General features: G+C 38.6%; 1 protein-coding gene, 1 non-coding gene and 1 pseudogene across 3 annotated transcripts; 2 read left to right on the forward strand and 1 right to left on the reverse strand.

The window, feature by feature from the left end:
• The first annotated feature begins 1,134 nt into the window (after window positions 1-1,134).
• Window positions 1,135-9,865, forward strand: LOC137596662 (pannexin-1-like). 2 transcript variants are annotated; one of them, XR_011035566.1, is made up of 9 exons: window positions 1,135-1,327; window positions 2,434-2,633; window positions 2,794-2,909; window positions 3,041-3,213; window positions 3,451-3,729; window positions 3,898-4,120; window positions 5,001-5,241; window positions 5,963-6,209; window positions 9,778-9,865. XR_011035566.1 is itself a non-coding variant. In XM_068317355.1 (8 exons), exons 2-8 carry the CDS (start codon window positions 2,453-2,455, stop codon window positions 6,034-6,036), a joined length of 1,287 nt encoding a protein of 428 aa, XP_068173456.1. In that variant the 5' UTR covers window positions 1,135-1,327; window positions 2,434-2,452; the 3' UTR covers window positions 6,037-8,746. The 2 variants fall into 2 exon arrangements, 1 of the variants encoding a protein (XP_068173456.1); XM_068317355.1 differs by lacking the exon at window positions 9,778-9,865 and having other exon boundaries at window positions 5,963-8,746.
• A 1,957-nt stretch (window positions 9,866-11,822) lies between these two features.
• LOC137597870 (U2 spliceosomal RNA) lies at window positions 11,823-12,013 on the forward strand. The gene has a single exon (XR_011036213.1). It is a non-coding gene; the product is annotated as a U2 spliceosomal RNA (small nuclear RNA).
• Window positions 12,014-14,202: 2,189 nt separating this feature from the next.
• LOC137597871 (U2 spliceosomal RNA) lies at window positions 14,203-14,376 on the reverse strand (annotated as a pseudogene).
• Between the last annotated feature and the right edge of the window lie 13,574 nt (window positions 14,377-27,950).

The following is a 27,950-nucleotide window of genomic DNA, read 5'->3' on the forward strand; positions in this document are numbered from 1 at the left end:
CAACAACTTCACGCATCTTCGAGAAGTTGGGAGGACCACGGAGGGCAGTGAGAAATGCCCAGAATTCAACGCGATAGAACAACATCAGAAACATTTTAAAATGGGTTTTCGTTGTTGTTTTTCCTCAGTTGCCTCCAGAATAAAATACGTAACAGTCTCCACCAATCTTTCTCAAAAACTAGAGACCCAAAGCAGACCTGGGCTGTGTCTAAACTGTGTGTTGTTGTTTTTTGTTAGGGGTTTGTACAGTAGTTGCAAACGCATTGGGATACAAACATGTAATATCGATCAGGCGTTTGGCTATTATTGAGTATTGCAGCATGTTGCTGCGTTGAATGTGGTTGGTCTGCCTGGGTGAATGCCGCCTTCAAGGACTGATGGCAATTTTGTTATTTATGCTGAACGTATTACAGTACAGTAATAGTTTTACGAACATGAAGAAATCATCTCGTTGGACGTTTTTGATTTGATGGTCAAGGTGACGAATTTTAGCTTTCGACTGATTTCTAAAACATACAATTAATAGTATTCTGGGTCTCAGTTTTATATGAATACAAACAATGCGGGAGTTTGTTGTCCAAATGCAGTACAGTATAAAACACAGGGAAATAAGGAGTTTCATGCCATCCAATCAGAGCTGCAATTCAAAATTTTGAAATAACAAAAACAGAGAAGGCTAGAATGCAAAATGATTGAGTATTTTCAGGAAGGCTGTATTGAAGTCTGGGGTGGGTTAGGCAACGTTTCTTCACTCTGCAATTTGAAAATAGTGGGAAATATATTGATTTTGGCATTGATACAGGAGCACCTCAAAGACGAATCACTTGGACAGACTAAACAAGCACCTGACAGACACTTCCGTCTCCATGAATTTTATTTTGAACATTTCAAATGGAATACACTGATAATGCTCTTTTTTTTTATTCCATTTATAAAAGTGTTGGGATATCGATTATATTTTTCATTTATTTTACTATTTTTATATCTTGTTGCCTATTTCATACTATATTGTTACTGGACTAATTCAAAATATCTTCTAATAAACCCAACCCATTCGTCATTATATTTAAAAAAAATCCGAGCTGCTAATCTGCCATTGAACGCATCTGTTTTTAATTAAGGCCGGAAGGAGTTTTGTGTCTTACAGGAAGAAGACTGTGAAGTTGTGTTCATTGTTTCAGGTGTTGAATGTATTTCCCGCTGCATCGCTTAGCCGCCTTCTTGGGAAACAAACAGAACTTGTGTTTTCATAGCTGGAGCTGTTTACCCGCAGCCATGACACTTTAATAGACGAGGCAGTTGACAGCGAACACAATCTGGGCGGCAGGTGAGATTTCTTTCATTATGACTCACGCAGCGCTGCTGTGCTTTATCGCCTTTGCTATTTGTTTTTATAACGTGTTCTGACATTTTTTATATTCCAGCACTGTTTAGTTTTTAGTGCAATCGATATTACTTAAAAAGTGAATGTATAAATTGTTTATTCTTGCTCTCTACAAACAGCCAGTCGGCACCGAAGTACAAATCACAACAATCAAATGTTCTTCCTAAAAGTTGACCGGAGTATAGATGTGTGTTGAAACGACATGTGCCTTAATAATAAAATAGTATGAACTAAAAAAAACATGTCTTCACGATCCATCTGCAGCTAAACAACGAGGTTTTTGTCTTGTGGGGAGACGGTCACGGGTTGTTTACAGCCATGATTTTATAAACATGTCTCAAGTCTTGACCACAGAAAAACAACCAAACATCGACAGATGTTTGTTGCTGATGGTGAATCAGCAACAATTTGTTGCTGATTCACCATCAGCAACAAATGGTGGAATCAATTGTCTTTAGTGTTAAAACTGTAGTCACTGATTACAATCCTACCAACTTCTTGACTTTTAGAGAGGTAGTGTTGGAAGCTCTGATGCAATGTCAACATTCTCAACCAGATTGTCAAGATGTGTGTCATAAATATTCATGTACCGCCTGCAAAGTTTGTAAACAGTTTTGAGTTTGGTGTTTGGTTGAGTTTCACACTTTAGGCTGATGATGAAGTTTAGGAAAAATAAAAAGCTTCAGATGAACCAATAAAACTGTCAAGTCTGGAATTTTTGGAATTTTTATGATGACTTCTCAATTCAACTCCATTATACGTGGCAAAGATATTTATGGACGCAAATCCCCTTAAATTTATACCGACTGAGGTCATTCTTATCCATTTTCAACGAATTAGGGAGATAATCAGGCACAGTGAGCATTGTCTGGTCGTCTTGACTCTGAGATTACCTTGTTACCCGACTCCTTTTTTTTTTTTTTTTTCAATCTGCAAATAAAATTTGCCAGGCAAAAAAGGGCGGGATACGATCATGTGAATAAATCTAAATATGTGAATCCTGTTTCCTGGTTTTTGTATTTTCAGCAGTTGTTCCGTATGTGTTGTAGGTGATAGAAGCGTAGCGAGATGGCCATCGCCCATGTGGCTACTGAGTACGTGTTTAGCGATTTTCTGCTGCGGGATCCGACCCAGGCTCGGTACCGCAGCGTCCGAACTGAGCTGGCTGTGGACAAGATAGTGACCTGTGTGGCGGTGGGGCTGCCCCTGCTCCTCATCTCTCTGGCCTTCGCGCAAGAAGTTTCAGTCGGTGAGTAGAGATAAGGAGACGAGAGGCAAGATCAGAAGAATTTCCCGAGATGAGATCCTGTGCTACACTTCTGGTCTCTTTGTTTTTCCCTCTTTAGAGAAAGAGCAGCAGATTCAAACTTTGCCATGGCATATTGTCAGTCATTTTTTTTTCTTTTAAGGTACTCAGATCAGTTGTTTTCCTCCTTCCAACTTCTCCTGGAAACAGGGTTCCTATGTGGACTCCTATTGCTGGGCATCTGTGCATACGCACACACTTCCCCTGTGGCTGCATAAGGTACACAACACACACTACTCAACACAACACACTACTATCCTGCCCCCTGTACTTTAAGCCCTTTACACTTGTACTCACATCTCTTTCGTCAACTGCTGCTTTAATAGATTGTTTGTCCGTCCTGTGTCCAGTTCTTTCCCTATATTCTGCTGCTTGTGGCCGTGCTCATGTACACCCCAGCGCTGTTCTGGAGGTTTACGGCAGCGCCCCGCCTGCACTCTGACATCAGCTTCATCATGGAGGAGCTGGACCGGTGTTACAACCGTGCTGTCACTCTGGCAAAACGTGTGGCCACCTCAGAAAGGTAGGGTCAGATCCCTCACATCATTTGGGAATGTTTGAGACACCATTTCACTTCAAATGAACGGCACACAAACAAGAGATTTAATGTTTCCCTTCGACCAATGAAAAGATTTTGTTGATCTTTTTAGTGGATGGAAAAAAGATTTTCCTACTTCATTCCCACAAAATATCAACTGATTGGTTTGATGTTTCCATTTTGCTAATCGATGAAATAACATCACTTCTCTTGTGTTGTCAGCGAACCACCTGAGAGCTGTTTCAGTTATCCACTAGTGGAGAAGTTCCTGATGACCAAGCGTTCATCGCTAGTCGTGCTCATCTACTATTTGCTGTGTCGCGGCCTGACTCTTGTGACCCTGATCTGCGCTTGCGTCTACCTGGGCTACTACCTGCGACTTGCCTCCGTCACAGATGAGTTTGGTTGTACGCTTCGTGTCGGGCTTCTCGCCTCTGACCCGGGCGTACCTGACAAGGTGCAGTGTAAACTCATCGCCGTTGGAGTCTTCTCTTTACTGAGGTATCTGCCTGCATGTGAATGGGGATATATTATGTTTAGAAATTTATAAATGAAATCTTTTTTTCTTAGAGACAGCTATGACAGCTATCATTTGATGTTTATTTTTTCTCATTTTCTAATGGTCCACTTCCAGTAGTCACACATATATCCCCTCTTTACTCTGTCCAGCCTTGTCAACTTGGTCCTTTTCATTGCGCTGATGCCTGTGGTCATCTATGCAAGTGTCCGGCCCCTTTTCTGTCATGGATACGCTCGCTTCCTGGAAATCTACCAGTTACTCCCCACCGTGGGCCTGTTGCCCACCCCGGATGGCCGATGGGATGATCTCTCTCTTTATCTGCTCTTCCTGGGGGAGAACATCAGTGAACTGAAATCCTACAAATATATCAAGGTGGGCTTATATACCATTGCTGTCTCTAAAAATAATCTTGATTTACATATGGATCGTGTTTAGTACTTTATTTACAGCTATCATAAATTCAAATATTTGTGTGCTTCTGCACATGTCTGTGGTAACCAATCTGATTCATTAGTGATTAGTAAACTGCAAAGTTATTCTAGTAAATTTTATTTTAATGCACACAGATACATTGCAGACACTACACATTCTATTTTGAAGTGGCAAGAAAGTTGGGAAAAGCAATTAAATTTGGTAATATTTTACAGAAAGTCAAGAGATATATCGGTAAAAAAAATAGTGTTGACATCTTTATTTACAAATTTAAAAATTTACTGTGTAAACTATGAAATGCTTGAAGATTCAACATTGCTGAGAATCATTAAGTAATATTTGGTTGCGTAACCACGGTTTCTGATAACTGCTTCACATCTGTGATGCATCTTTAATGACTCATTTGACTGTTTCTTATAGAAAAATGCACAGCCAGCATCTACAGTATCAGTTTCCTTGATCCTTAAATAAGGGAAACCTGTTGAACACTTATTTTTTTTACATAATCAGTGACCTCACTAATTCAACTCAGCACTACTATTTTTCGAACGCTTCTCTTTCAGTTAGTGATTCCTTTTCACAGACTCGGCAGCACACACATGATGCCTGTTGGGTCTGTTGGTTTTCTACAAGCTTACTTGCAGTCTAGAAGTTGAAATTCTGACAAAATATTGATTTATCTTGCAATCATTTTGAATATAACTGTCTGTACTGTACTATTCTCTGATTAAAGCAAATGAATTGTGAATTATCCATTTTAACCGTTTCAGGAGTATGTGGTTTAGATTTTTCACTAATTTTTTTTGTTTTGTGGTTCTAGGTGTTGGAGATGCTGAAGAAACGAGGTGTAAGCTCAGAAGAGAACTTTGACGCTATGGGTCTGCTGCAGACTCTCTGTCTGGTGAAGGTGGACAACGTGGACGGAGCTAAACGTTCCGGGGCTGCAGGGAAACAAGATCAAGTAAAAACAGCTGATTCTGCCAGCAGCCTGACGGCACCTAAAGACGAGGCAGACAAGAACAGCTGTAAGAGTTTCAATGACAACAAAACGGAAATGAAAGGTGAGGCAAAAATTAGAAATGCTTCACAGCTGTTTAAAATAACTGTTTGATGCTGTTGTGTTGTACAGTTTGTTCTATAAAGCAAGTATCTCTTGAGAAAAAGACGTTTATGCATCTGAAAGATCATACATTTGCCGCAAAGCAGTGCCTTAAATTTTGTTTACTTTGTTATAGTCATAGTCTATAACAAAGTTATAGTCTATTTTCTTGGTTTTGAACTGTTTTCAAACATCAGTATGAGCTAAACTCTGAATGGAGACATTCACTGTGTAAATTGGCCTGAAGAATGAGCGTAAACTGGAATGACCTGATTTCCAGAACATGTAAACAGTCACGTCACGTTTTAAATCTGTTCTGTTTCATAGATGGCATACTTTAAAGTAAGTAAATATTTTAAGAAAAATAGTAAATATTAAGTAATAGTTTAAGTAAATTAGTAGCATGTTGTTTTAATCAAATGTACTTAAATAGATTGAACAGATTGTTGTAAATTTCCGGTTGTCTAAAAATGACCATTACATGCGTTATACAGGGTCAGAAAGGAAAGTCTAAACTGTAATCTGACTATTTTTTAAAATACATAAACAATATACAGCGTGCTAGTTGGCAAGCTGTAAATACACTGGTAGGTGAATTTTTTTTGTTTCTACTGGACAATGCTAGGCTAGATACAGGGGCAGAATCCCAAACGTCAAGATCAAAATGGTTTCTTTATTTACAGAGCTCGCTCCCTTGGTGGCAGGAAACAGCAACGCAGCAGACAGAGGAGAGACTGTCCGCCAGAGAGCGATTTGAACGGCTGCTGATGTGAAGACCTGGACAGAGGGGCCTCATGATGTAACATTACTTTACGCTCATGACCTCACCTCTGCTGATGGATAAATATCAAGCATCACCATCATCTCATGATGCTGACGCATCATCAATGAAGGATTCAAATATTTGTCCTTCTTTGAACGATGTAGTCGGTGAGATGAGTTTTTGTCTGTTACTCTGAAAGATTAAAGAAAGCAGTTGACATTTTTGATCTCTTAGAAATCAATACAGGTTTTGGCGACAAGGCTGCATTACTAAATTAATTGTTGGCTGTGATTTTATCAGACTTTCTGACATCTAAAGAAGATGTTAAAATCAAAAGTTGTTTAGACAGCTTGTTAGGATGTGATACCCGTTTACTTTGGAGTAGTTATCAAGATGTGTTTTAAATGTTTGTTTCAAGTGAAAGCAATCTGCAGAGTTTGTACTAAATGTTGTTGCACTATAAGAGGTGGATTGCTGCCTCATCCAGATGGATGTTTGCCTCGGGCAAAGACATTTTGATATTGTGAAGATTTGTTGGTTGGTTTATCAGTGGAAATATCCATCAAGTATTAATGAAATAGTGGGGCGCGGGGCAGGGAATAACCACTATGTTTTGGTGCACAGCTGGAAAAACGATATATACCCAGTTATTCGGTATCAACGTTTCATATTTACCTTAAATACATACATATCAAAATGATTTCCATGAAAAGCAAGCTGGATCCATCCATCCAAGCACGCAAGCTACAGACAAGGTGGAGGTAGATGCTCACTAGCTTGAGCTTGCATTGATATACAGGTACTCTACATCAAGTATGAAATGAGACGTGACCTTAATCTTCACTGTTTCTGTGAGTGCATGACTGTTTTACTCGTATGTAAGGATGATGTCATGGTCTGCGTTGTGAAAGGGGGACACCACTAAAAGAAATCATTCATTATTCTGTTCTGCAGGATTTGACTCTTGTGCAGGAAGCTTTAAACTTTTGATTTTATACATGTATTTGTTGTTTTTTGACAGAACGGTACAAGTTTGTTCACTGCTCAACGTCTAACAAACACTTTTCTCTAACATGTAAGTTGTGCGGTAAGGGAAAATCACATATTGTCACTTCAGCTTGTGTCATTGTGTCAGCTTTTTTTTTTTTTTTAATATACTGATTTGATCCCCTGAGGGAAATTAAGAACGCACACTCTAGCTACTGATTCAAATGCATGCATACATATATATTTGTGAGTACAGGCCCCTGTATCACACAAACACACAAGGGGGCCTGTAGGCATGCAGGGGAGGTAGAGTGGCAGGCAGCTCCTTCTTGGTGCGCCTCAAATGAGCAATTTGTAAAGGGGACGGCACCTTGCTCAAGGGTGCCTTGGCAGTGCTCCGGAGGTGAGCTGACACCTCCCACTGTCAGCTCACCTCCGGGTATTTTTTGGGGGGGCGGGAGCGGGAATCGAACCGCCGATCTTAAATCATAGGACGACCCGCTCTACCGCCCGCTTTACCACTGAGCCACTGCCGCCCCCGGAAAAAAAATGTGGAACGCTTCACGAATTTGCGTGTCATTTAGAGAAGACTTTCAGCGGTTTGGAGGCGTCAGCCTGGATGAAAACTCAACATTATAGCTCGACTCTCAGGGATAAAAGCCTCTCACTCCATCACAAGTGATCGTTTACGTGGCACCGATTGTACTTAGGCCTCTTTCACTGTTTTGTCTGCACTGAGTGCAGATAAAACAGTTGTTTTTAAATATTGTTTTTAAAAAGTTGTTTTTAAATATTACTTGTGTGTATCTCTCATGAATGTGTGTTGTATCCTCCGATGATTGCTAAATGTTTTACTAGGATTCATTTTCTGTACTATTAGTGTACATTCTGGAAAGGAAACCAAAGATTGTTTTCTTGAGGTGATAACGATCTGAATTGATGATTGGAACTACGAAACTGGGTGTATGTTCAAGGTAACAACCATTTTTCTTTTTCATTTCCTCTCTCCTGATTTGGTTTAAAATGTTGCCGCATAATGTTTAATACGCACATGTTCACTGTTTTCAAGTGAGTCACAGAAGGTTAACAACACGCTACCATCTGTGTTACAGTGTTCCTACTTCTAGAATCAGGTTTATAATTATGCTATTATTGTTTATACAAATAATCTTTTATTAACGGGATGTGTCCATGGATCTGCTCTATAATAAAAATACACTCCATTATGTTATGTCCGTTATGTTTTCTTTTTGTTTCACTTGGAACTTTTACTGCCAGCTATGATGTGGACTGTCGATGTGTTTTGTGTGACACCACAAAATAAGTTATTACTAGTTGGAACAAGCCCTCATTACAAACAAAAGTTTCATTGGTAATTTGACCTTGTCAGTTTCAGGGTAGCGTTTCTTAAACTTGAAGTAAACTCTTGCCCCCCTTGGCGGAGGCCCAGATCACCAATATTGTGCAACAACAAACATGTTTTTTTTTTTTACTATAACGTGATATTTTATAGCTTTTACCAGATTAATATTTTTTTAGATTCAGATTTTTTTTAGGTGTGTGGTGTTCCCTGTGTTGTATGCTTTATGTTGGTGTTGGGTCTGCTGTCTCCATCTTTGTCTCACCAAAGGCCAGGGGTATTGCTTCTGCTAAACTGGCCTCCCTAGTCTGAGAAGGATTCACCAGCTTTTCACAACAGTATTTTAAAATAGCTACTTTAACTGGTTTTATGCTTTTTTTGGTGTTATAATAAACTGAAATACAGTTACATACCTGCATGTCAATTGTCCCTTAGTGGGGGGAAATATAGCCACACCTCACTAAAGAGGATTTGTAGGTCCTTCTGCCCATCGTCAGAAGGTGGCATTATCGGACTGTAAAGGAGAAAATCTCCTCTCCAGAAACCACAATTATTAGTGTAGATCATGGAAATAAAACCAAAGAGTTTTCTTGATCTGAATTTATGTGCGGATCTACTCTTGTTGATGAAACTGGTTGTACACTCAACAAAAATATAAACACAACACTTTTGTTTTTGCTCCCATTTTTCATGAGATGGACTTAAAGATCTATAATTCATTCCAGATACACAATATTACCATATATTATCACAAATCTGTCTAAATGTGTGATAGTGAGCACTTCTGCTTTGCTGAGATAATCCATCCCACCTCACAGCGTGCCACATCAAGATGCTGATCTGACATCATGATTAGTGCACAGGTGTACCTTATACTGCCCACAATAAAAGGCCACTCTGAAATGTGCAGGGGATTGTTTGGTTTTTTTGCTTTATTGGGGGTCTGGGGACTCAGAACCAGTCAGTATCTGGTGTGACCACCATTTGCCTCATGCAGTGCAACACATCTTCTTCGCATAGAGTTTATCAGATTGTCAATTGTGGCGTGTGGAATGTTGGTCCACTCCTCTTCAATGACTGTGCGAAGTTGCTGGATATTAGTGGGAACTGGTACACGCTGTCGTATACGCCTGTCAAGCACATCCCAAACATGCTCAATGGGTGACATGTCCGGTGAGTATGCTGGACATGCGAGAACTGGGACATTTTCAGCTTCCAAGAATTGTGAACAGATCCTTGCAACATGGGGCCGTGCATTATCTTGCTGAAACATGAGGTGATGCTCATGGATGTATGGTACAACAATGGGCCTCAGGATCTCATCACGGCATCTCTGTGCATTCAAAATGTCATCAATAAAATGCACCTGTGTTCTTTGTCCATAACAGATGGCGGCCCATACCATAACCCCACCACCACCACGGGCCACTCGATCCACAACACTGACATCAGCAAAGCGCTCACCCACACGACACCACACACGTTGTTTGCCACCTGCCCTGAACAATGTAAACCGAGATTCATCTGTGAAGAGAACACTTCTCCAACATGCCAGACGCCATCGAATGTGAGCATTTGTCCACTCAAGTCTGTTACGGCGATGATCTGGAGTCAGGTTAAGACCCCGATGAGGACAACGAGCATGCAGTTGAGCTTCCCCGAGACGGTTTCTGACAGCTTGTGCAGAAATTGTTTGGTTATGCAAACCAATTGTTTCAGCAGCTGTCTGAGTGGCTGGTATCAGACGATCTTGGAGGTGAACCTGCTGGATGTGGAGGTCCTGGGCTGGTGTGGTTACACGTGGTCTGCGGTTGTGAGGCTGGTTGGATGTACTGCCATATTCTCTGAAACGCCTTTGGAGACGGCTTATGGTGCCACGCCAATTGCACGCTCCCTCAATGCTTGTGGCATTTTGCTGTGAGACAAAACTGCACATTTCAGAGTGGCCTTTTATCGTGGGCAGTATAGGGTACACCTGTGCACTAATCATGATGTCAGATCAGCATCTTGATGTGGCACACTGTGAGGTGGGATGGATTATCTCAGCAAAGCAGAAGTGCTCACTATCACACATTTAGACAGACTTGTGAACAATGTTTGAGAGAAATGGTAATACTGTGTATCTGGAATGAATTATAGATCTTTAAGTCCATCTCATGAAAAATGGGAGCAAAAACAAAAGTGTTGAGTTTATATTTTTGTTTCAGTGTATGTTAAAGGTTCCACGGACAATCTTTTATTAACAGAATAATCTCCTCTATTAGAAGTTAAATACAACTCCATTCACCAGCTGTGTTGTATTTGTGTGACACCATTAAAAAATAATTAGAAAAAAAAAAAACGTGATTAAAAATGGTTTAATTGATAATCTCACCCTGTCGATCTCAGGGCGGAAAGTGCGTTTCGTAAACTTGAAGTAAACTCTCGTCCCGTTGGGGGGGAGGCGCATCAATCATCAATGCATGTAACACGATCCTAGGTCACCAGGACTGCGCGACGACGGACGTGTTTTTATTTCTCCGCGTCGTCTGAAGATTTGTTTTGGTACGAAGACGTTTCAAGGTACGTTAAATTTGAAGCCCACACCTTTTCCATGTTTGTCGTCAAATGCCATGCCAGCAACATCACTCTGAAGGAGTTTGATGCAGATGTGTTGATTGACGACTATTGAGAGATTTTATGCCACAGTTGGATTAAGACTCAATCAGATTTAGAGGAAATTTTGCTTGTATCGATTTATGAATGTATTCACACAATTTATTTGTTGAAAACCTTGCGTCTCATATTCTACAGTAATTACCAGCTCGGTAATTGTGGATTTGCCTGCTGTTGCCTGAATTCTCCAGCTGAGTGCGCTGCAGACCAGTCTTCTCGGAGGTAGTTGGGGATCGCAAAAGCAAATTGTTTCGGCTGAGTAAATATAGACAGTTATGATTCGATTATTCACTAGATACAGTTGAAGTTAATCGATCAAATCAGACGAAATAGACTCGTAAAATCCGAACCAAGTTGTTGCTCTTACGTCTGGAGGGTTGGACATCAATGGTAATCAAGAAACGTTTTTTATGAACAAAGTATGTCAGAAAAGCATGTTTTTCCACTACAGTTTCTGAACTATTTCATTATACGTATAAACTTGTTGGGTTTTATATGTTCAGACACATTATTTTGTGCTAAAATCACTGAAGAAAAATTCTGCGGTTGTGAGTTCCCATTGGTTTGACATGGATCACGTGACCAGGAAGTCCAGCCGGTTAGTTACGTCCACTTGTTAAAAACTCTTTCCCAGCGATTCTGACGTTTAATTTACTGTCGTGTGTTTGGTGTTATTCTCGTGTTCCAGCCCGGCTCCGGTTCGTGATTCGGTTCTGTGGACCGTCAGCGAGAAGGAGAGGGCGGCATAAGAATACCCTGCCTCGGTCCCTTTGTCGGTATCGCTTCTCGGCCTTTTGGCTAAGATCAAGTGTAGTATCTGTTCTTATCAGTTTAATATCTGATACGTCCCCTACCCGGGGACCATATATTAAATTGATTTTTGGAACAGGGAGATGGAATAGGGGCTTGCTCCGTCCACTCCACGCATCGACCTGGTATTGCAGTACTTCCAGGAACGGTGCACCCCCTGAACGTGTGAAAAATAAATTGGCATCAGAAACACATTAGTTAGAAACTAAAAGGTTTGAATGAAAGATGATTAAGCTGTTGTTTCATAGATAAGAGATGCACATTTCCCGCTTGCTTCTACTTGCCTGTGAAATTTGAGCTTTTTCATTTATTTATTCAGTTTGTTTCTGTTCTTTCCAGACATATTATTACAACAGACTTCATTTTCATCAGTTTTGGAACATCAACAACAAAATCCAAAATGACAAATAAAAAAAAAGAGTCGACGGGTTTTAAAGTTCCAGTCCCCATAATTTACAACATCTCTCTCATTGCAACACATAATCAACCAAATTTGTACATTGCATGTCACATTTAAATGATTTTATTTTGGTACATAGTTATTTTGGTATATTGTTGCATGGTCATGTTAACTTTCTTACCATGACCTTGCTGGTAATAAAGGGGATGGATAAACTGAAAACTGAATTTTTTGCAAGAAAAATCCTCAGCACTGACATGTTCTCTGAAAGAAATTACAATAATATAATATCCAACATTACAATATTTCAAAACAATATGGCTGCCCCCGTACACCACCACCCAGAGAAGACGTCTCAAAAGTTCTCAGATAATGATACTTTTTCTGTCTGTAGAGGTTCAGGAAGATCACAGACTACCAGCGCAACCCCCACCCCCCTCCGCTTCATGAACGATCAACACCCAGCCAACGACCCCATTTGAAAGACAAAAGAGACAGACCTGGGACCATCGCTCATCTTCACACCTCTGACTAGGCCCAGCCAACCAGCTCCACCACCCTCATCACAGGGCTCCTTGACAGATGCTGATCTCAGAGCCCCCCCTCCTCCACCAACACAACCACAGCAGTCCCCTGACCCCTGTGGTGATCAAGTCTTTTGAGCGTCTTGTGCTTTCACACCTCAAAGCTACCACAAACACTCACCTGAACCCCCTGCAGTTCGCCTGCAAAGCCAACGGGTCCCTAGCCGTTAGCGTCTGACTCCACAGGACATGATGCTAGGATACTCTTTGGATTTCAGCTTTGTTTTCTACACTCATTCCTGATCTGCTACAGGACAAATTCTCCCTGCTGAATGTACCCGACTGTGGAGGAAAGTGTATGTCTTAAGTGTCCCATGATTGAACTAGTGTGTCCCATGAATGAACTCAAGTGTATATGTCTTATGTGTCCCATGAATGCATGTGTCTTATGTGTCCCATGGATGAACCCAAGTATATGAATGAACTCCTAAATGAGCTCAAACTCATTACTGTTGCACATTGTCATAAAATATCCTTATCTGCACACTCCCATACAATATATGGCCTTGTTATTGCAAAACATGTCAAACTTGTGAGACCAATTATTTTAGCTGATGCTCGTATTTTGCCTTGACAACCTAGATAAGGGGAGACTGCTAGCCTTGACCAGGGATGGATGTTGCCTGCAGGTGGGGACCGGCCCTCCTCACTTGCACGTGATGTTCCACTATAAAGAAGAGAGATTTTTCTCTGCCAGTTAGTCTGCCACGGGTCTTGGTACAGACGCCTGGTCCTTAGTTTTTCATCTGCTGCTCTGACTGAGGTGTTGGCTCTCCGCCTATTGTCAACGGTAAGAGTGATATAGCTGATGACTTGTTTGCATTCTTTGAACTGATGTTAATGTGGGGATTGCGGGAGTGACAACCTGTATCTAGCGTTTTCATCACTGTTGATTATCTTTGCTTGCTTTGTGGATCTTTTGTTATAATAAATATATTAACCATTTGTGAGTGTGCTGACTTACTTCGGACCTTAGGTCTTTAAATAAGGCTTAAAATTTCACAAAACACCGACTCCACCCTATCATGCATCATGGATTTCCTGTCTGACAGGAGAGAGCAAGTGAAGCTGGGAAATCACAACTCAGACCATTAATGTCATTAATGTCCGTCAAACTTTTTTTTATTTGTCATTTTGGATTTTGTTGTTGATGTTCCAAAAACTGATGAAAGTGAAGTCTGTTGTAATAATATGTCTGGAAAGAAAAGAAACTGAATAAAAACATGAAAAAGCCCAAATTTCACAGGCAAGTAGAAGCAAGCGGGAAACGTGCATCTCTTATCTATGAAACAACAGTTTCACATTCCCTTTCCTTTAGTTACTAAATAATGTGTTTCTGATGCCAATTTATTTTTCACACGTTCAGGGGGTGCACCGTTCCTGGAAGTACTGCAATACCAGGTCGATGCGTGGAGTGGACGGAGCAAGCCCCTATTCCATCTCCCTGTTCCAAAAATCAATTTAATATATGGTCCCCGGGTAGGGAACGTATCAGATATTAAACTGATAAGAACAGATTTTTTGTTTTGAAAACGTTTATTGACACTTGGTTCATTTGTCACATTTCAGTCATATTTCACTTTTTCCATCCACAACTTCTTTTAGGCATAAATATTTATCTGTACAGGACAATAAATATTCTCAATCATGAAATAATACAGATAAAACCAGTAATGGGTGAAAAAGTTTCAGTTAATTGAAAAAAATTTAAAATGTGCAAAAAAGTAAAAAAATAGGTCAATTGTCCGTAAAAGTTATAAAAAGAACATTAAAAAAAACTCCAACCAAAGTCCCGTTTGTACAGGAGCACAGTGAGTCCCTACCAAGGGTAACTCATCCCGCTCTTCCAAACAGTAGGTCTCTCGGAGGTCCTGTTGAGGCACTCGGCAGAGATCCCCGCCCTGGTGCTCCTTCCCACCTGCCTCTCCTGGAGAGCCAGGCCGCTGCTGCTGTGTCCTTTTCAGCATTGTGGGTCCGGCTCCTCCCTCCGAGTGGGCAAAGAGGTCATTCTTCTTGGTGGCTGCGTCCGTGGGCGGTCCCTGGCCGCCTCGGCTGCCCTGAATGTTGCGGCAGCCATTCGGATCACAGCCACGGGGGGGATCTGCGTGTGCTTTCTTGCCAGCAAATTTCTGGAGGTCCACAAGGCGTCCTTTAGGGCGTTGATGGCCAGCCACTGCTTCTCCCAGTCCTTTTTGGGGACGGGCCTTTGGCTGGCCCCGTAGAGCACCAGTTATGCAGTGAGGACCTCTATTGCTGGCAAGTACGGGAATTGTGAGGAGCCAGCCATTTCCCACAGGTCCACAGTAGCACTACACTCCCAGAGCAGTTGCCTCACCGACTCCGGCGCGCCGCAACCAGGTCGGGGGCAGGTCGACAGCGTCGACATTCCCCGGGAGTGCATGACGGACCTGACTGGGAGGATCTCGTGTGCCATCATCCAAGACAGGTCCCGGAGTCTGTTTGGAAGAGTGGGATGGTTCACATTGCGCCAAACCGTGGAGGGCTCGCCGAGTGCAAGCCCGCGCACTGAACTCACTGGTTCCCGCTCCTGTACAACACATAAAAGAGAACGATGGTTGGTTAAAATTTGCAGCTCCTCCTGCTCCAGGCTAAAATGCTTTAAAAAGGTCTGAATAAAAGCATAAGCTGGTGGCAGGTTAAAAGACACTGGAAATTTAAGACTAATCGTTAAAATTTTGAGCCGTCTGAGGTAGGACCTCATCCAGAAACGTGACATAGCTGCCGTTTTGGGGTTTCTGGATGGGGTTGTCACTATTCTGATGTGCGTGGCTGTGTATAAAGACATTAAAAAGACAGACAGGTCTGGGACGCCTTTGCCTCCTTTCTCTTTTGGTCGCTTCAGGACTTCTCTTCTCAGGCGCTCCCACTTCGAACCCCACAGAAAGTTAAAAATGGCTCGTTCCAGGGCTAAAATAATTCTTCTTGGGGGGATAAAAACAGAACCGATCAATAAAAGCAAAGGTAAAATCACTGCTTTAATGATTAAAACCTTTCCCTCCATCGTCAGTTCCCTCAGTCCCCAGTACCCAAGCCTTTGTCTAACTTTTCCTAAAATGTCTGGCCAATTTGTTCTCCCTCCCCCTTCCTTGTCAAATCTAACCCCCACAATTTTTTTGGTCGGTCTGGGTCACAGTCAGGGGCAGTCCTGTCATTTCTGTCGCTGTCCATGGTCCATAAATTTGGGCTTGGGTCTTGTCCCGGTTTAGTTTGGACCCAGAGGCCCGTCCAAACCAGTCTGTCAAGTCCAGGGTCCGGTTGACTGATAAGAGGTCAGTGCATAAAATGTTTATGTCGTCCATGTATAAAACGCATTTAGACAGTCCCCCGGACACTGGTACAAAGACCCAGTGGATTCGTTGGTCCCTTCTCAAGATCTGTGCCAACGGCTCAATGCAAATCGCGTACAGGAGAGGAGATAACAGGAGATGACCCACGGGTCGATAAAAAATATTTTTTCGTTGACTGGCGGATCAATCTTTTTTTTTTTTTTTTGTTGACCGGTGGTTCAAATAACGGTATTTTTGGTTGACCACGGGGTCAAATAAAATGATTTGGGTGGGTACCGGCAGGTCAATAAAAAACTTTTTTTTCGCTAACCGGCGGATCAATAATTAATTGTATTTTTGTTGACTGGCGGGTCAATAAAAGGTATTTTTGGTTGACCGGCGGGTCAAATATAATGATTTTTTTGGTTATTGCCAGGTTATAAAATTTTTTTTTTTTTTTTGACCGGCGGTTCACATAATTGTATTTTTGGTTGACCAGCGTGTCAAATAAAATTATTTCTTTGGCTTTTCGGCAGGTTGTAAAAATTTCTTCTTTTTTTTTGTTGCCCAATAAAATAAATAATAATAAAAAAATTTTTATTGACTGGCAGATCAATAATTTTTTTTATTTTTGTCGACCGGTGGTTCAAATAACGGTATTTTTGGTTGACCAGGGGGTCAAATAAATGATTTGGGTGGGTACCGGCAGGTCAATAAAAAAAATGTTTTCGATGACCGGCGGATCAATAATTTATTGTATTTTTGTTGACCGGCAGTTCACATAAGGGTATTTTTGGTTGACCCGCAGGTCAATTAAAAAAATTTTTTGTTGACTGGCTGATCAATAATTTTTCTCATGTTTATTGACCGGTGGTTCACATAAGGGTATTTTTGGTTGACTGGTGGGTCAAATTAAATTCTTTCTTTGGCTTTTCAGCAGGTTGTAAAAATTTCTCCTTTTTTTTGTTGACCCGTGGGTCAATAAAAAATTTTTTTTCGTTGACTGGCGTATCAATAATTTTTTTAATGCTTGTTGACCGGCGGTTCACGTAAGGGTATTTTTGGTCGACCGGCGGGTCAAGTAAAATTATTTCTTTGGTTATTGGCTGATCGTTAAAATTTTATTTTTTTCTTGACCCGTGGGTCAATAAAAAATATTTTTTCGATGACTGGCGGATCAATTTTTCTTTTTTTTTTTGTTGACCGGCGGTTCAAATAACGGTGTTTTTGGTTGACCGGGGGGTCAAATAAAATGATTTGGGTGCGTACCGGCAGGTCAATAAAAAAAATTTTTTCGTTGACCGGCGGATAAATAATTTATTGTATTTTTGTGGACCGGCAGTTCACATAAGGGTATTTTTGGTTGACTGGCAGGTCAAATAAAATTATTTCTTTGGTTATTGGCTGATCTTTACTTTTTTTTTTTTCTTGACCCGTGGGTCGATAAAAAAATTTTTTTCGTTGACTGGCTGATCAATAATTTTTCTTATGTTTGTTGACCGGCGGTCCACATAAGGGTATTTTTGGTTGACTGGTGGGTCAAATGAACTTATTTCTTTGGCTTTTTGGCAGGTTGTAAAAATTTCTTCTTTTTTTTGTTGACCCGCGGGTCAATAAAAAATTTTTTTTGTTGACATGCTGATGAATAATTTTTTATGTTTTTGTTGACTGGCGGGTCAATAAAAGGTATTTTTGGTTGACCGGCGGGTCAAATATAGTGATTTTTTGTTTATCGCCAGGTTGTAATAATTTTTTTTATGTTTATTTACCGGCGGATCACATAAGGGTATTTTTGGTTGACCGGCGGGTCAAATAAATTTATTGCTTTAACTTTGCGGCAGGTTGTAAAAATTTCCTTTTTTTTTGTTCACCCGCGGGTCAATAAAAAATTTTTTTTCATTGGCTGGCTGATGACTAATTTTTTTATTTTTGTTGACTGGTGGGTCAATAAAAGGTATTTTTGGTTGACTGGCGGGTCAATTATAATGATATTTTTGGATTTCGCCAGGTTGCAATAATTTTTTTTATGTTTATTGAAAAAAATTTTTTTATTGACTGGCTGATCAGTAATTTTCCTTTGTTTTTTCTTATACAATAAAATTATTGCTTTAACTTTTTGGCAGGTTGTAAAAATTTCCTTTTTTTTTGTTGACCCGCGGGTCAATAAAAAAATTTTTTTTATTGACTGGCTGATCAATAATTTTTCTTATGTTCATTGACCGGCGGATCACATAAGGGTATTTTTGGTTGACCGGCGGGTCAAATAAAATTATTTCTTTGGCTGTTCGGCAGGTTGTAATAATGTCTTTTTTTTTTCTTGACCCCCCGGGTCAATAAAAATTTTTTTTTGATTGACTGGCTGATCAATAGTTTTTCTTATGTTTATTGACCGGCGGATCACATAAGGATATTTTTGGTTGACCCGCGGGTCAAATAAAATTATTGCTTTGGCTTTTGGACAGGTTGTAAAAATTTCTTTTTTTTTTTGTTGACCCGCGGGTCAATAAAAAAAAATTTTTTATTGACTGGCTGATCAATAGTTTTTCTTATGTTTAGTGACCGGCGGATCACATAAGGATATTTTTGGGTGACCCGCGGGTCAAAAAAAATTATTTATTTGGCTTTACGGCAGGATGTAAAAATTTCGTCTTTTTTTTTGTTGACCCGCGGGTCAATAAAAAATTTTTTTTCATTGGCTGGCTGATGAATACTTTTTTTTTATTTTTGTTGACTGGTGGGTCAATAAAAGGTATTTTTTGGTTGACCGGCGGATCAAATAAAATTATTTCTTTGGCTTTTCGGCAGGTTGTAAAAATGTCTTCTTTTTTTTTGTTGACCCGCGGGTCAATTAAAAAATTTTTTTTCTGTGACTGTCTGATGAATAATTTTTTTTATTTTTGTTGGCTGGCGGGTCAATAAAAGGTACTTTTGGTTGACCGGCGGGTCAAATATAATGATATTTTTGGTGTTTGCCAGGTTGTAATAATTGGTTTTATGTTTATTGACCGGCGGATCACATAAGGATATTTTTGGTTGACCGGCGGGTCAAATAAAATTATTGCTTTGGCTTTTCGGCAGGTTGTAAAAATTTCTCTTTTTTTTTTGTTGACCCGCGGGTCAATAAAAAAATTTTTTTCATTGGCTGGCTGATGAATACTTTTTTTTAATTTTTGTTGACTGGTGGGTCAATAAAAGGTATTTTTTGGTTGACCGGCGGATCAAATAAAATTATTTCTTTGGCTTTTCGGCAGGTTGTAAAAATGTCTTCTTTTTTTTTGTTGACCCGCGGGTCAATTAAAAAAATTTTTTTCTGTGACTGGCTGATGAATAATTTTTTTTATTTTTGTTGGCTGGCGGGTCAATAAAAGGTACTTTTGGTTGACCGGCGGGTCAAATATAATGATATTTTTGGTGTTTGCCAGGTTGTAATAATTGGTTTTATGTTTATTGACCGGCGGATCACATAAGGATATTTTTGGTTGACCGGCGGGTCAAATAAAATTATTGCTTTGGCTTTTCGGCAGGTTGTAAAAATTTCTCTTTTTTTTTTGTTGACCCGCGGGTCAATAAAAACATTTTTTTTCATTGACTGGCTGATCAATTTTTTTTTTTTTTTTTTGTTGACTGGCGGGTCAATAAAAGGTATTTTTGGTTGATCGGCGGGTCAAATATAATGATATTTTTGGTTTTCGCCAGGTTGCAATAATTTTTTTTATGTTTATTGACCGGTGGATCACATAAGGGTATTTTTGGTTGACCGGCGGGTCAAATAAAATTATTGCTTTGGCTTTTCGGCAGGTTATAAAAATTTCTTTTTTTCTTTCTTGACCCGCGGGTCAATGAAAAAATTTTTTCTATTGACTGGCTGATCAATAATTTTTCTTATGTTTATTGACCGGCGGATCACATAAGGGTATTTTTGGTTGACCGGCGCGTCAAATAAAATTATTTCTTTGGCTTTACGGCAGGTTGTAAAAATGTCTTCTTTTTTTTTGTTTTTTTTTGGTCAATAAAAAAAATTATTTTCTATGACTGGCTGATGAATAATTTTTTTCATTTTTGTTGACTGGCGGGTCAATAAAAGGTACTTTTGGTTGACCGGCGGGTCAAATATAATGATATTTTTGGTTTTTGCCAGTTTGTAATAATTTTTTTTATGTTTATTGACCGGCGGATCACATAAGGGTATTTTTGGTTGACCGGCGGATCAAATAAAATTATTTATTTGGCTTTTCGGCAGGTACTAAAAATTTCTCCTTTTTTTTGTTGACCTGCAGGTCAATAAAAAAATTTTTTTTATTGACTGGCTGATCAATAATTTTTCTTATGTTTATTGAAACGCGGATCACATAAGGATATTTTTGGTTGACCCGCGGGTCAAATAAAATTATTGCTTTGGCTTTTTGGCAGGTACTAAAAATTTCTCCTTTTTTTTTGTTGAAACGCGGATCACATAAGGGTATTTTTGGTTGACCGGCGGATCAAAGAAAATTATTTATTTGGCTTTACGGCAGGTTGTAAAAATGTCTTCTTTTTTTTTGTTTTTTTTTGGTCAATAAAAAAATTATTTTTATTGACTGGCTGATCAATAATTTTTCTTATGTTTATTGACCGGCGGATCACATAAGGGTATTTTTGGTTGACCGGCGGGTCAAAGAAAATTATTTATGTGGCTTTAAGGTAGGTTGTGAAATTTCTTCTTTTTTGTTTGTTGACCCGCGGGTCAATAAAAAATTTTTTTTTATTGACTGGCTGATCAATAATTTTTCTTATGTTTATTGACCGGCGGATCACATAAGGGTATTTTTGGTTGACCGGCGGGTCAAAGAAAATTATTTATGTGGCTTTAAGGTAGGTTGTGAAATTTCTTCTTTTTTTTTGTTGACCCGCGGGTCAATAAAAAAATTTTTTTTCTATGACTGGCTGAGGAATAATTTTTTTTATTTTTGTTGACTGGCGGGTCAATAAAAGGTATTTTTGGTTGACCGGCGGGTCAAATATAATGATATTTTTGGTTTTTGCCAGGTTGTAATAATTTGTTTTGTTTATTGACCGGCGGATCACATAAGGGTATTTTTGGTTGACCGGCGGATCAAATAAAATTATTTCTTTGGCTTTTCAGCAGGTTGTAAAAATTTCTTTTCAATATAATGTTTACTTTTTGTTGACCCGCGGGTCAAGAAATTTTCGTTTTCTATTGACTGGCGGGTCAATAATTTTTTATTTTTTTTCATGACCTGCGGGTCAAATAGAAGTGCTTTTGGTAGAAAGGGGGGTGAAATAAAGTCAAGTAATTTTTTTTTTCAATTGACCGGCGGGTCAATAATTTTTTTTATATTTCATGAACTGCGGGTCAAATAAAAGTACTGTTGGTTGTCAGGCTGGTCACATAAAGTCATTTTTGTGGTTATTGGTGGGTTAATATAATTTTTATTTTTTGTTGACCCGCGGGTCAAGACATTTTTTTTTCCATTGACCGGCGGGTCAGTAATTTTTTTTTTTTTTTTCATGACCTGCGGGTCAAATAAAAGTGCTTTTGGTTGAAAGGGGGGTGAAATAAAGTCATTTTTCTGGTTATTGGTGGGTCAATATAATTTTTAATTTTTGTTGACCCGCGGGTCAAGTAATTTTTTTTTTCCATTGACCGGCGGGTCAATAATTTTTTTTTTTTTTTCATGACCTGCGGGTCAAATAAAAGTGCTTTTGGTTGAAAGGGGGGTGAAATAAAGTCATTTTTGTGGTTATTGGAAGGTCAACATAATTTTTTATTTTTGTTGACCAGCGGGTCAAGAAATTTTCTTTTTCCATTGACCGGCGGGTCAATAATTTTTCTTTTTTTTTTTATGACCTGCGGGTCAAATAAAAGTGCTTTTGGTTTAAAAGGGGGTGAAATAAATTCATTTTTGTGGTTATTGGAAGGTCAATATAATTTTTCATTTTTGTTGACCCCCGGGTCAAGAAATCTTTTTTTTCCATTGACCGGCGGGTCAGTAATTTTTAATTTTTTTTTCATGACCTGCGGGTCAAATAAAAGTGCTTTTGGTTGAAAGGGGGGTGAAATAAAGTCATTTTTGTGGTTATTGGTGGGTCAATATAATTTTTATTTTTTGTTGACCCGCGGGTCAAGACATTTTTTTTTCAATTGACCCGCGGGTCATTAATTTTTTTTTATTTTTCATGACCTGCGGGTCAAATAAAAGTGCTTTTGGTTTAAAGGGGGGTCAAATAAAGTCATTTTTGTGGTTATTGGTGGGTCAATATAATTTTACATTTTTTTTGACCCACGGGTCAAGTAATTTTTTTTTCCATTGACCGGCGGGTCAATAATTTTTAATTTTTTTTTCATGATCTGCACGTCAAATAAAAGTGCTTTTGGCTGAAAGGGGGTGAAATAAATTCATTTTGGTGGTTATTGGAAGGTCAATATAGTTTTTCATTTTTGTTGACCCCCGGGTCAAGAAATCATTTTTTTCCATTGACCGGCGGGTCAATAATTTTTTTTTTTTTTCATGACCTGCGGGTCAAATAAAAGTGCTTTTTGTTGAAAGGGGGGTCAAATAAAGTCATTTTTGTGGTTATTGGAATTTCAATACAATTTTTATTTTTTGTTGACCAGCGGGTCAAGAAATTTTCTTTTTCCATTGACCGGCGGGTCAGTAATTTTTTATTTTTTTTTCATGACCTGCGGGTCAAATAAAAGTGCTTTTGGTTGAAAGGGGGGAGAAATAAAGTCATTTTTGTGGTTATTGGTGGGTCAATATAATTTTTAATTTCTGTTGACCCGCAGGTCAAGACATTTTTTTTTCAATTGACCCGCGGGTCATTAATTTTTTTTTATTTTTCATGACCTGCGGGTCAAATAAAAGTGCTTTTGGTTTAAAGGGGGGTCAAATAAAGTCATTTTTGTGGTTATTGGTGGGTCAATATAATTTTAAATATTTTTTGACCCACGGGTCAAGTAATTTTTTTTTCCATTGACCGGCGGGTCAATAATTTTTAATTTTTTTTTCATGATCTGCACGTCAAATAAAAGTGCTTTTGGCTGAAAGGGGGTGAAATAAATTCATTTTGGTGGTTATTGGAAGGTCAATATAGTTTTTCATTTTTGTTGACCCCCGGGTCAAGAAATCATTTTTTTCCATTGACCGGCGGGTCAATAATTTTTTTTTTTTTTCATGACCTGCGGGTCAAATAAAAGTGCTTTTTGTTGAAAGGGGGGTCAAATAAAGTCATTTTTGTGGTTATTGGAATTTCAATACAATTTTTATTTTTTGTTGACCCGCGGGTCAAGAAATTTTCTTTTTCCATTGACCGGCGGGTCAATAATTTTTCTTTTTTTTTTCATGACCTGCGGGTCAAATAAAAGTGCTTTTGGTTTAAAAGGGGGTGAAATAAATTCATTTTTGTGGTTATTGGAAGGTCAATATAATTTTTCATTTTTGTTGACCCCCGGGTCAAGAAATCTTTTTTTTCCATTGACCGGCGGGTCAATAATTTTTTTTTTTTTTTAAATGACCTGAGGGTCAAATAAAAGTGCTTTTGGTTTAAAGGGGGGTCAAAAAAAGTCATTTTTGTGGTTATTGGTGGGTCAATATAATTTTTAATTTCTCTTGACCCGCGGGTCAAGAAATTTTCTTTTTCCATTGACCGGCGGGTCAATAATTTTTCTTTTTTTTTTCATGACCTGCGGGTCAAATAAAAGTGCTTTTGGTTGAAAGGGGGGTGAAATAAAATCATTTTTCTGGTTATTGGTGGGTCAATATAATTTTTATTTTTTGTTGACCAGCGGGTCAAGAAATTTTCTTTTTCCATTGACGGCCGGGTCAATAATTTTTTTTTTTTTTTCTTCATGACCTGCGGGTCAAATAAAAGTGCTTTTGGTTTAAAGGGGGGTCAAATAAAGTCATTTTTGTGGTTATTGGTGGGTCAATATAATTTTTAATTTCTCTTGACCCGCGGGTCAAGAAATTTTCTTTTTCCATTGACGGGCGGGTCAATAATTTTTTTTAATTTTTCATGACCTGCGGGTCAAATAAAAGTGCTTTTGGTTTAAAGGGGGGTCAAATAAAGTCATTTTTGTGGTTATTGGTGGGTCAATATAATTTTTAATTTTTGTTGACCTGTGGGTCAAGTAATTTTTTTTTTTTCCATTGACCGGCGGGTCAATATATATTTTTTTTTTTTCATGACCTGCGGGTCAAATAAAAGTGCTTTTGGTTGAAAGGGGGGTCAAATAAAGTCATTTTTGTGGTTATTGGAAGGTCAATATAATTTTTCATTTTTTTTGACCCGCGGGTCAAGAAATTTTCTTTTTCCATTGACGGGCGGGTCAATAATTTCTTTTTATTTTTCATGACCTGCGGGTCAAATAAAAGTGCTTTTGGTTTAAAGGGGGGTCAAATAAAGTCATTTTTGTGGTTATTGGTGGGTCAATATAATTTTTACTTTTTGTTGACCCGCGGGTCAAGTAATTTTTTTTTTTCCATTGACCGGCGGGTCAATAATTTTTTATTTTTTTTCATGACCTGCGGGTCAATTAAAAGTGCTTTTGGTTGAAAGGGGGGTCAAATAAAGTCATTTTTGTGGTTATTGGTGGGTCAGTATAATTTTTAATTTCTGTTGACCCGCGGGTCAAGTAATTTTTTTTTTTCCATTGACCGGCGGGTCAATATATATATATTTTTTTTCATGACCTGCGGGTCAAATAAAAGTGCTTTTGGTTGAAAGGGGGGTGAAATAAAGTCATTTTTCTGGTTATTGGTGGGTCAATATAATTTTTATTTTTTGTTGACCAGCGGGTCAAGAAATTTTCTTTTTCCATTGACGGGCGGGTCAATAATTTTTTTTAATTTTTCATGACCTGCGGGTCAAATAAAAGTGCTTTTGGTTTAAAGGGGGGTCAAATAAAGTCATTTTTGTGGTTATTGGAAAGTCAACATAATTTTTCATTTTTTTTGACCCGCGGGTCAAGTAATTTATTTTTTTCCATTGACCGGCGGGTCAATAATTTTTTTTTTTTTTTCATGACCTGCGGGTCAATTAAAAGTGCTTTTGGTTGAAAGGGGGGTCAAATAAAGTCATTTTTGTGGTTATTGGTGGGTCAGTATAATTTTATATTTCTGTTGACCCCCGGGTCAAGAAATTTTCTTTTTCCATTGACCGGCGGGTCAATAATTTATTTTATTTTTTTTTCATGACCTGCGGGTCAAATAAAAGTGCTTTTGGTTTAAAGGGGGGTCAAATAAAGTCATTTTTGTGGTTATTGGTGGGTCAATATACTTTTTAACTTTTGTTGACCCGCGGGTCAAGAAATTTTCTTTTTCCATTGACCGGCGGGTCAATAATTTATTTTTTATTTTTTTCATGACCTGCGGGTCAAATAAAAGTGCTTTTGGTTGAAAGGGGGGTGAAATAAAGTCATTTTTGTGGTTATTGGAAGGTCAACATAATTTTTCATTTTTTTTGACCCGCGGATCAAGAAATTTTCTTTTTCCATTGACGGGCGGGTCAGTAATTTTTTTTTATTTTTCATGACCTGCGGGTCAAATAAAAGTGCTTTTGGTTGAAAGGGGGGTCAAATAAAGTCATTTTTGTGGTTATTGGTGGGTCAGTATAATTTTTAATTTCTGTTGACCCGCGGGTCAAGAAATTTTCTTTTTCCATTGACCGGCGGGTCAATAATTTTTTTTTTTTTTTTTTCATGACCTGCGGGTCAATAAAAGTGCTTTTGGTTTAAAGGGGGGTGAAATAAATTCATTTTTGTGGTTATTGGAAGGTCAATATAATTTTTCATTTTTGTTGACCCCAGGGTCAAGAAATCTTTTTTTTCCATTGACCGGCGGGTCAGTAATTTTTTATTTTTTTTCATGACCTGCGGGTCAAATAAAAGTGCTTTTGGTTGAAAGGGGGGTGAAATAAAGTCATTTTTGTGGTTATTGGTGGGTCAATATAATTTTTAATTTTTGTTGACCCGCGGGTCAAGTAATTTTTTTTTCCATTGACCGGCGGGTCAATAATTTTTAATTTTTTTTTTCATGACCTGCGGGTCAAATAAAAGTGCTTTTGGTTTAAAGGGGGGTCAAATAAAGTCATTTTTGTGGTTATTGGTGGGTCAATATAATTTTTAATTTCTCTTGACCCGCGGGTCAAGAAATTTTCTTTTCCATTGACCGGCGGGTCAATAATTTTTATTTTTTTTTTTCATGATCTGCGGGTCAATTAAAAGTGCTTTTGGTTGAAAGGGGGGTCAAATAAAGTCATTTTTGTGGTTATTGGTGGGTCAGTATAATTTTTAATTTCTGTTGACCCGCGGGTCAAGAAATTTTCTTTTTCCATTGACCGGCGGGTCACTAATTTTTTTTTTCATTTCATGAGCTGCGGGTCAATTAAAAGTGCTTTTGGTTGAAAGGGGGGTCAAATAAAGTCATTTTTGTGGTTATTGGTGGGTCAGTATAATTTTTAATTTCTGTTGACCCGCGGGTCAAGAAATTTTCTTTTTCCATTGACCGGCGGGTTAATAATTTTTTTTTTCATTTCATGAGCTGCGGGTCAATTAAAAGTGCTTTTGGTTGAAAGGGGGGTCAAATAAAGTCATTTTTGTGGTTATTGGTGGGTCAGTATAATTTTTAATTTCTGTTGACCCGCGGGTCAAGAAATTTTCTTTTTTCATTGACCGGCGGGTCAATAATTATTTTTTTTTTTTCAGCACCTGCGGGTCAAATAAAAGTGCTTTTGGTTTAAAGGAGGGTCAAATAAAGTCATTTTTGTGGTTATTGGTGGGTCAATATAATTTTTAATTTTTTTTGACCCGCGGGTCAAGTCATTTTTTTTTCCATTGACCGGCGGGTCACTAATTTTTTTTTCATTTCATGACCTGCGGGTCAATTAAAAGTGCTTTTGGTTGAAAGGGGGGTCGAATAAAAGTGCTTTTGGTTTAAAGGGGGGTCAAATAAAGTCATTTTTGTGGTTATTGGTGGGTCAATATAATTTTTAATTTTTTTTGATCCGCGGGTCAAGTAATTTTTTTTTCCATTGACCGGCGGGTCAATAATTTTTAATTTTTTTTTCATGATCTGCACGTCAAATAAAAGTGCTTTAGGCTGAAAGGGGGTGAAATAAATTCATTTTGGTGGTTATTAGAAGGTCAATATAGTTTTTCATTTTTGTTGACCCCCGGGTCAAGAAATCAGTTTTTTCCATTGACCGGCGGGTCAATAATTTTTTTTTTTTGTCATGACCTGCGGGTCAAATAAAAGTGCTTTTTGTTGAAAGGGGGGTCAAATAAAGTCATTTTTGTGGTTATTGGAATTTCAATAAAATTTTTATTTTTTGTTGACCCGCGGGTCAAGAAATTTTTTTTTCAATTGACCGGCGGGTCACTAATTTTTTTTTTCATTTCATGACCTGCGGGTCAATTAAAAGTGCTTTTGGTTGAAAGGGGGGTCAAATAAAGTCATTTTTGTGGTTATTGGTGGGTCAGTGTAATTTTTAATTTCTGTTGACCCGCGGGTCAAGAAATTTTCTTTTTCCATTGACCGGCGGGTCAATAATTTATTTTTTTGTTTTTCATGACCTGCGGGTCAATAAAAGTGCTTTTGGTTTAAAGGGGGGTGAAATAAATTCATTTTTGTGGTTATTGGAAGGTCAATATAATTTTTCATTTTTGTTGACCCCAGGGTCAAGAAATCTTTTTTTTCCATTGACCGGCGGGTCAGTAATTTTTTATTTTTTTTCATGACCTGCGGGTCAAATAAAAGTGCTTTTGGTTGAAAGGGGGGTGAAATAAAGTCATTTTTGTGGTTATTGGTGGGTCAATATAATTTTTA

Source organism: Antennarius striatus, chromosome 6 (genome assembly GCF_040054535.1).
Source record: "Antennarius striatus isolate MH-2024 chromosome 6, ASM4005453v1, whole genome shotgun sequence".
NCBI lineage: Eukaryota > Metazoa > Chordata > Actinopteri > Lophiiformes > Antennariidae > Antennarius > Antennarius striatus.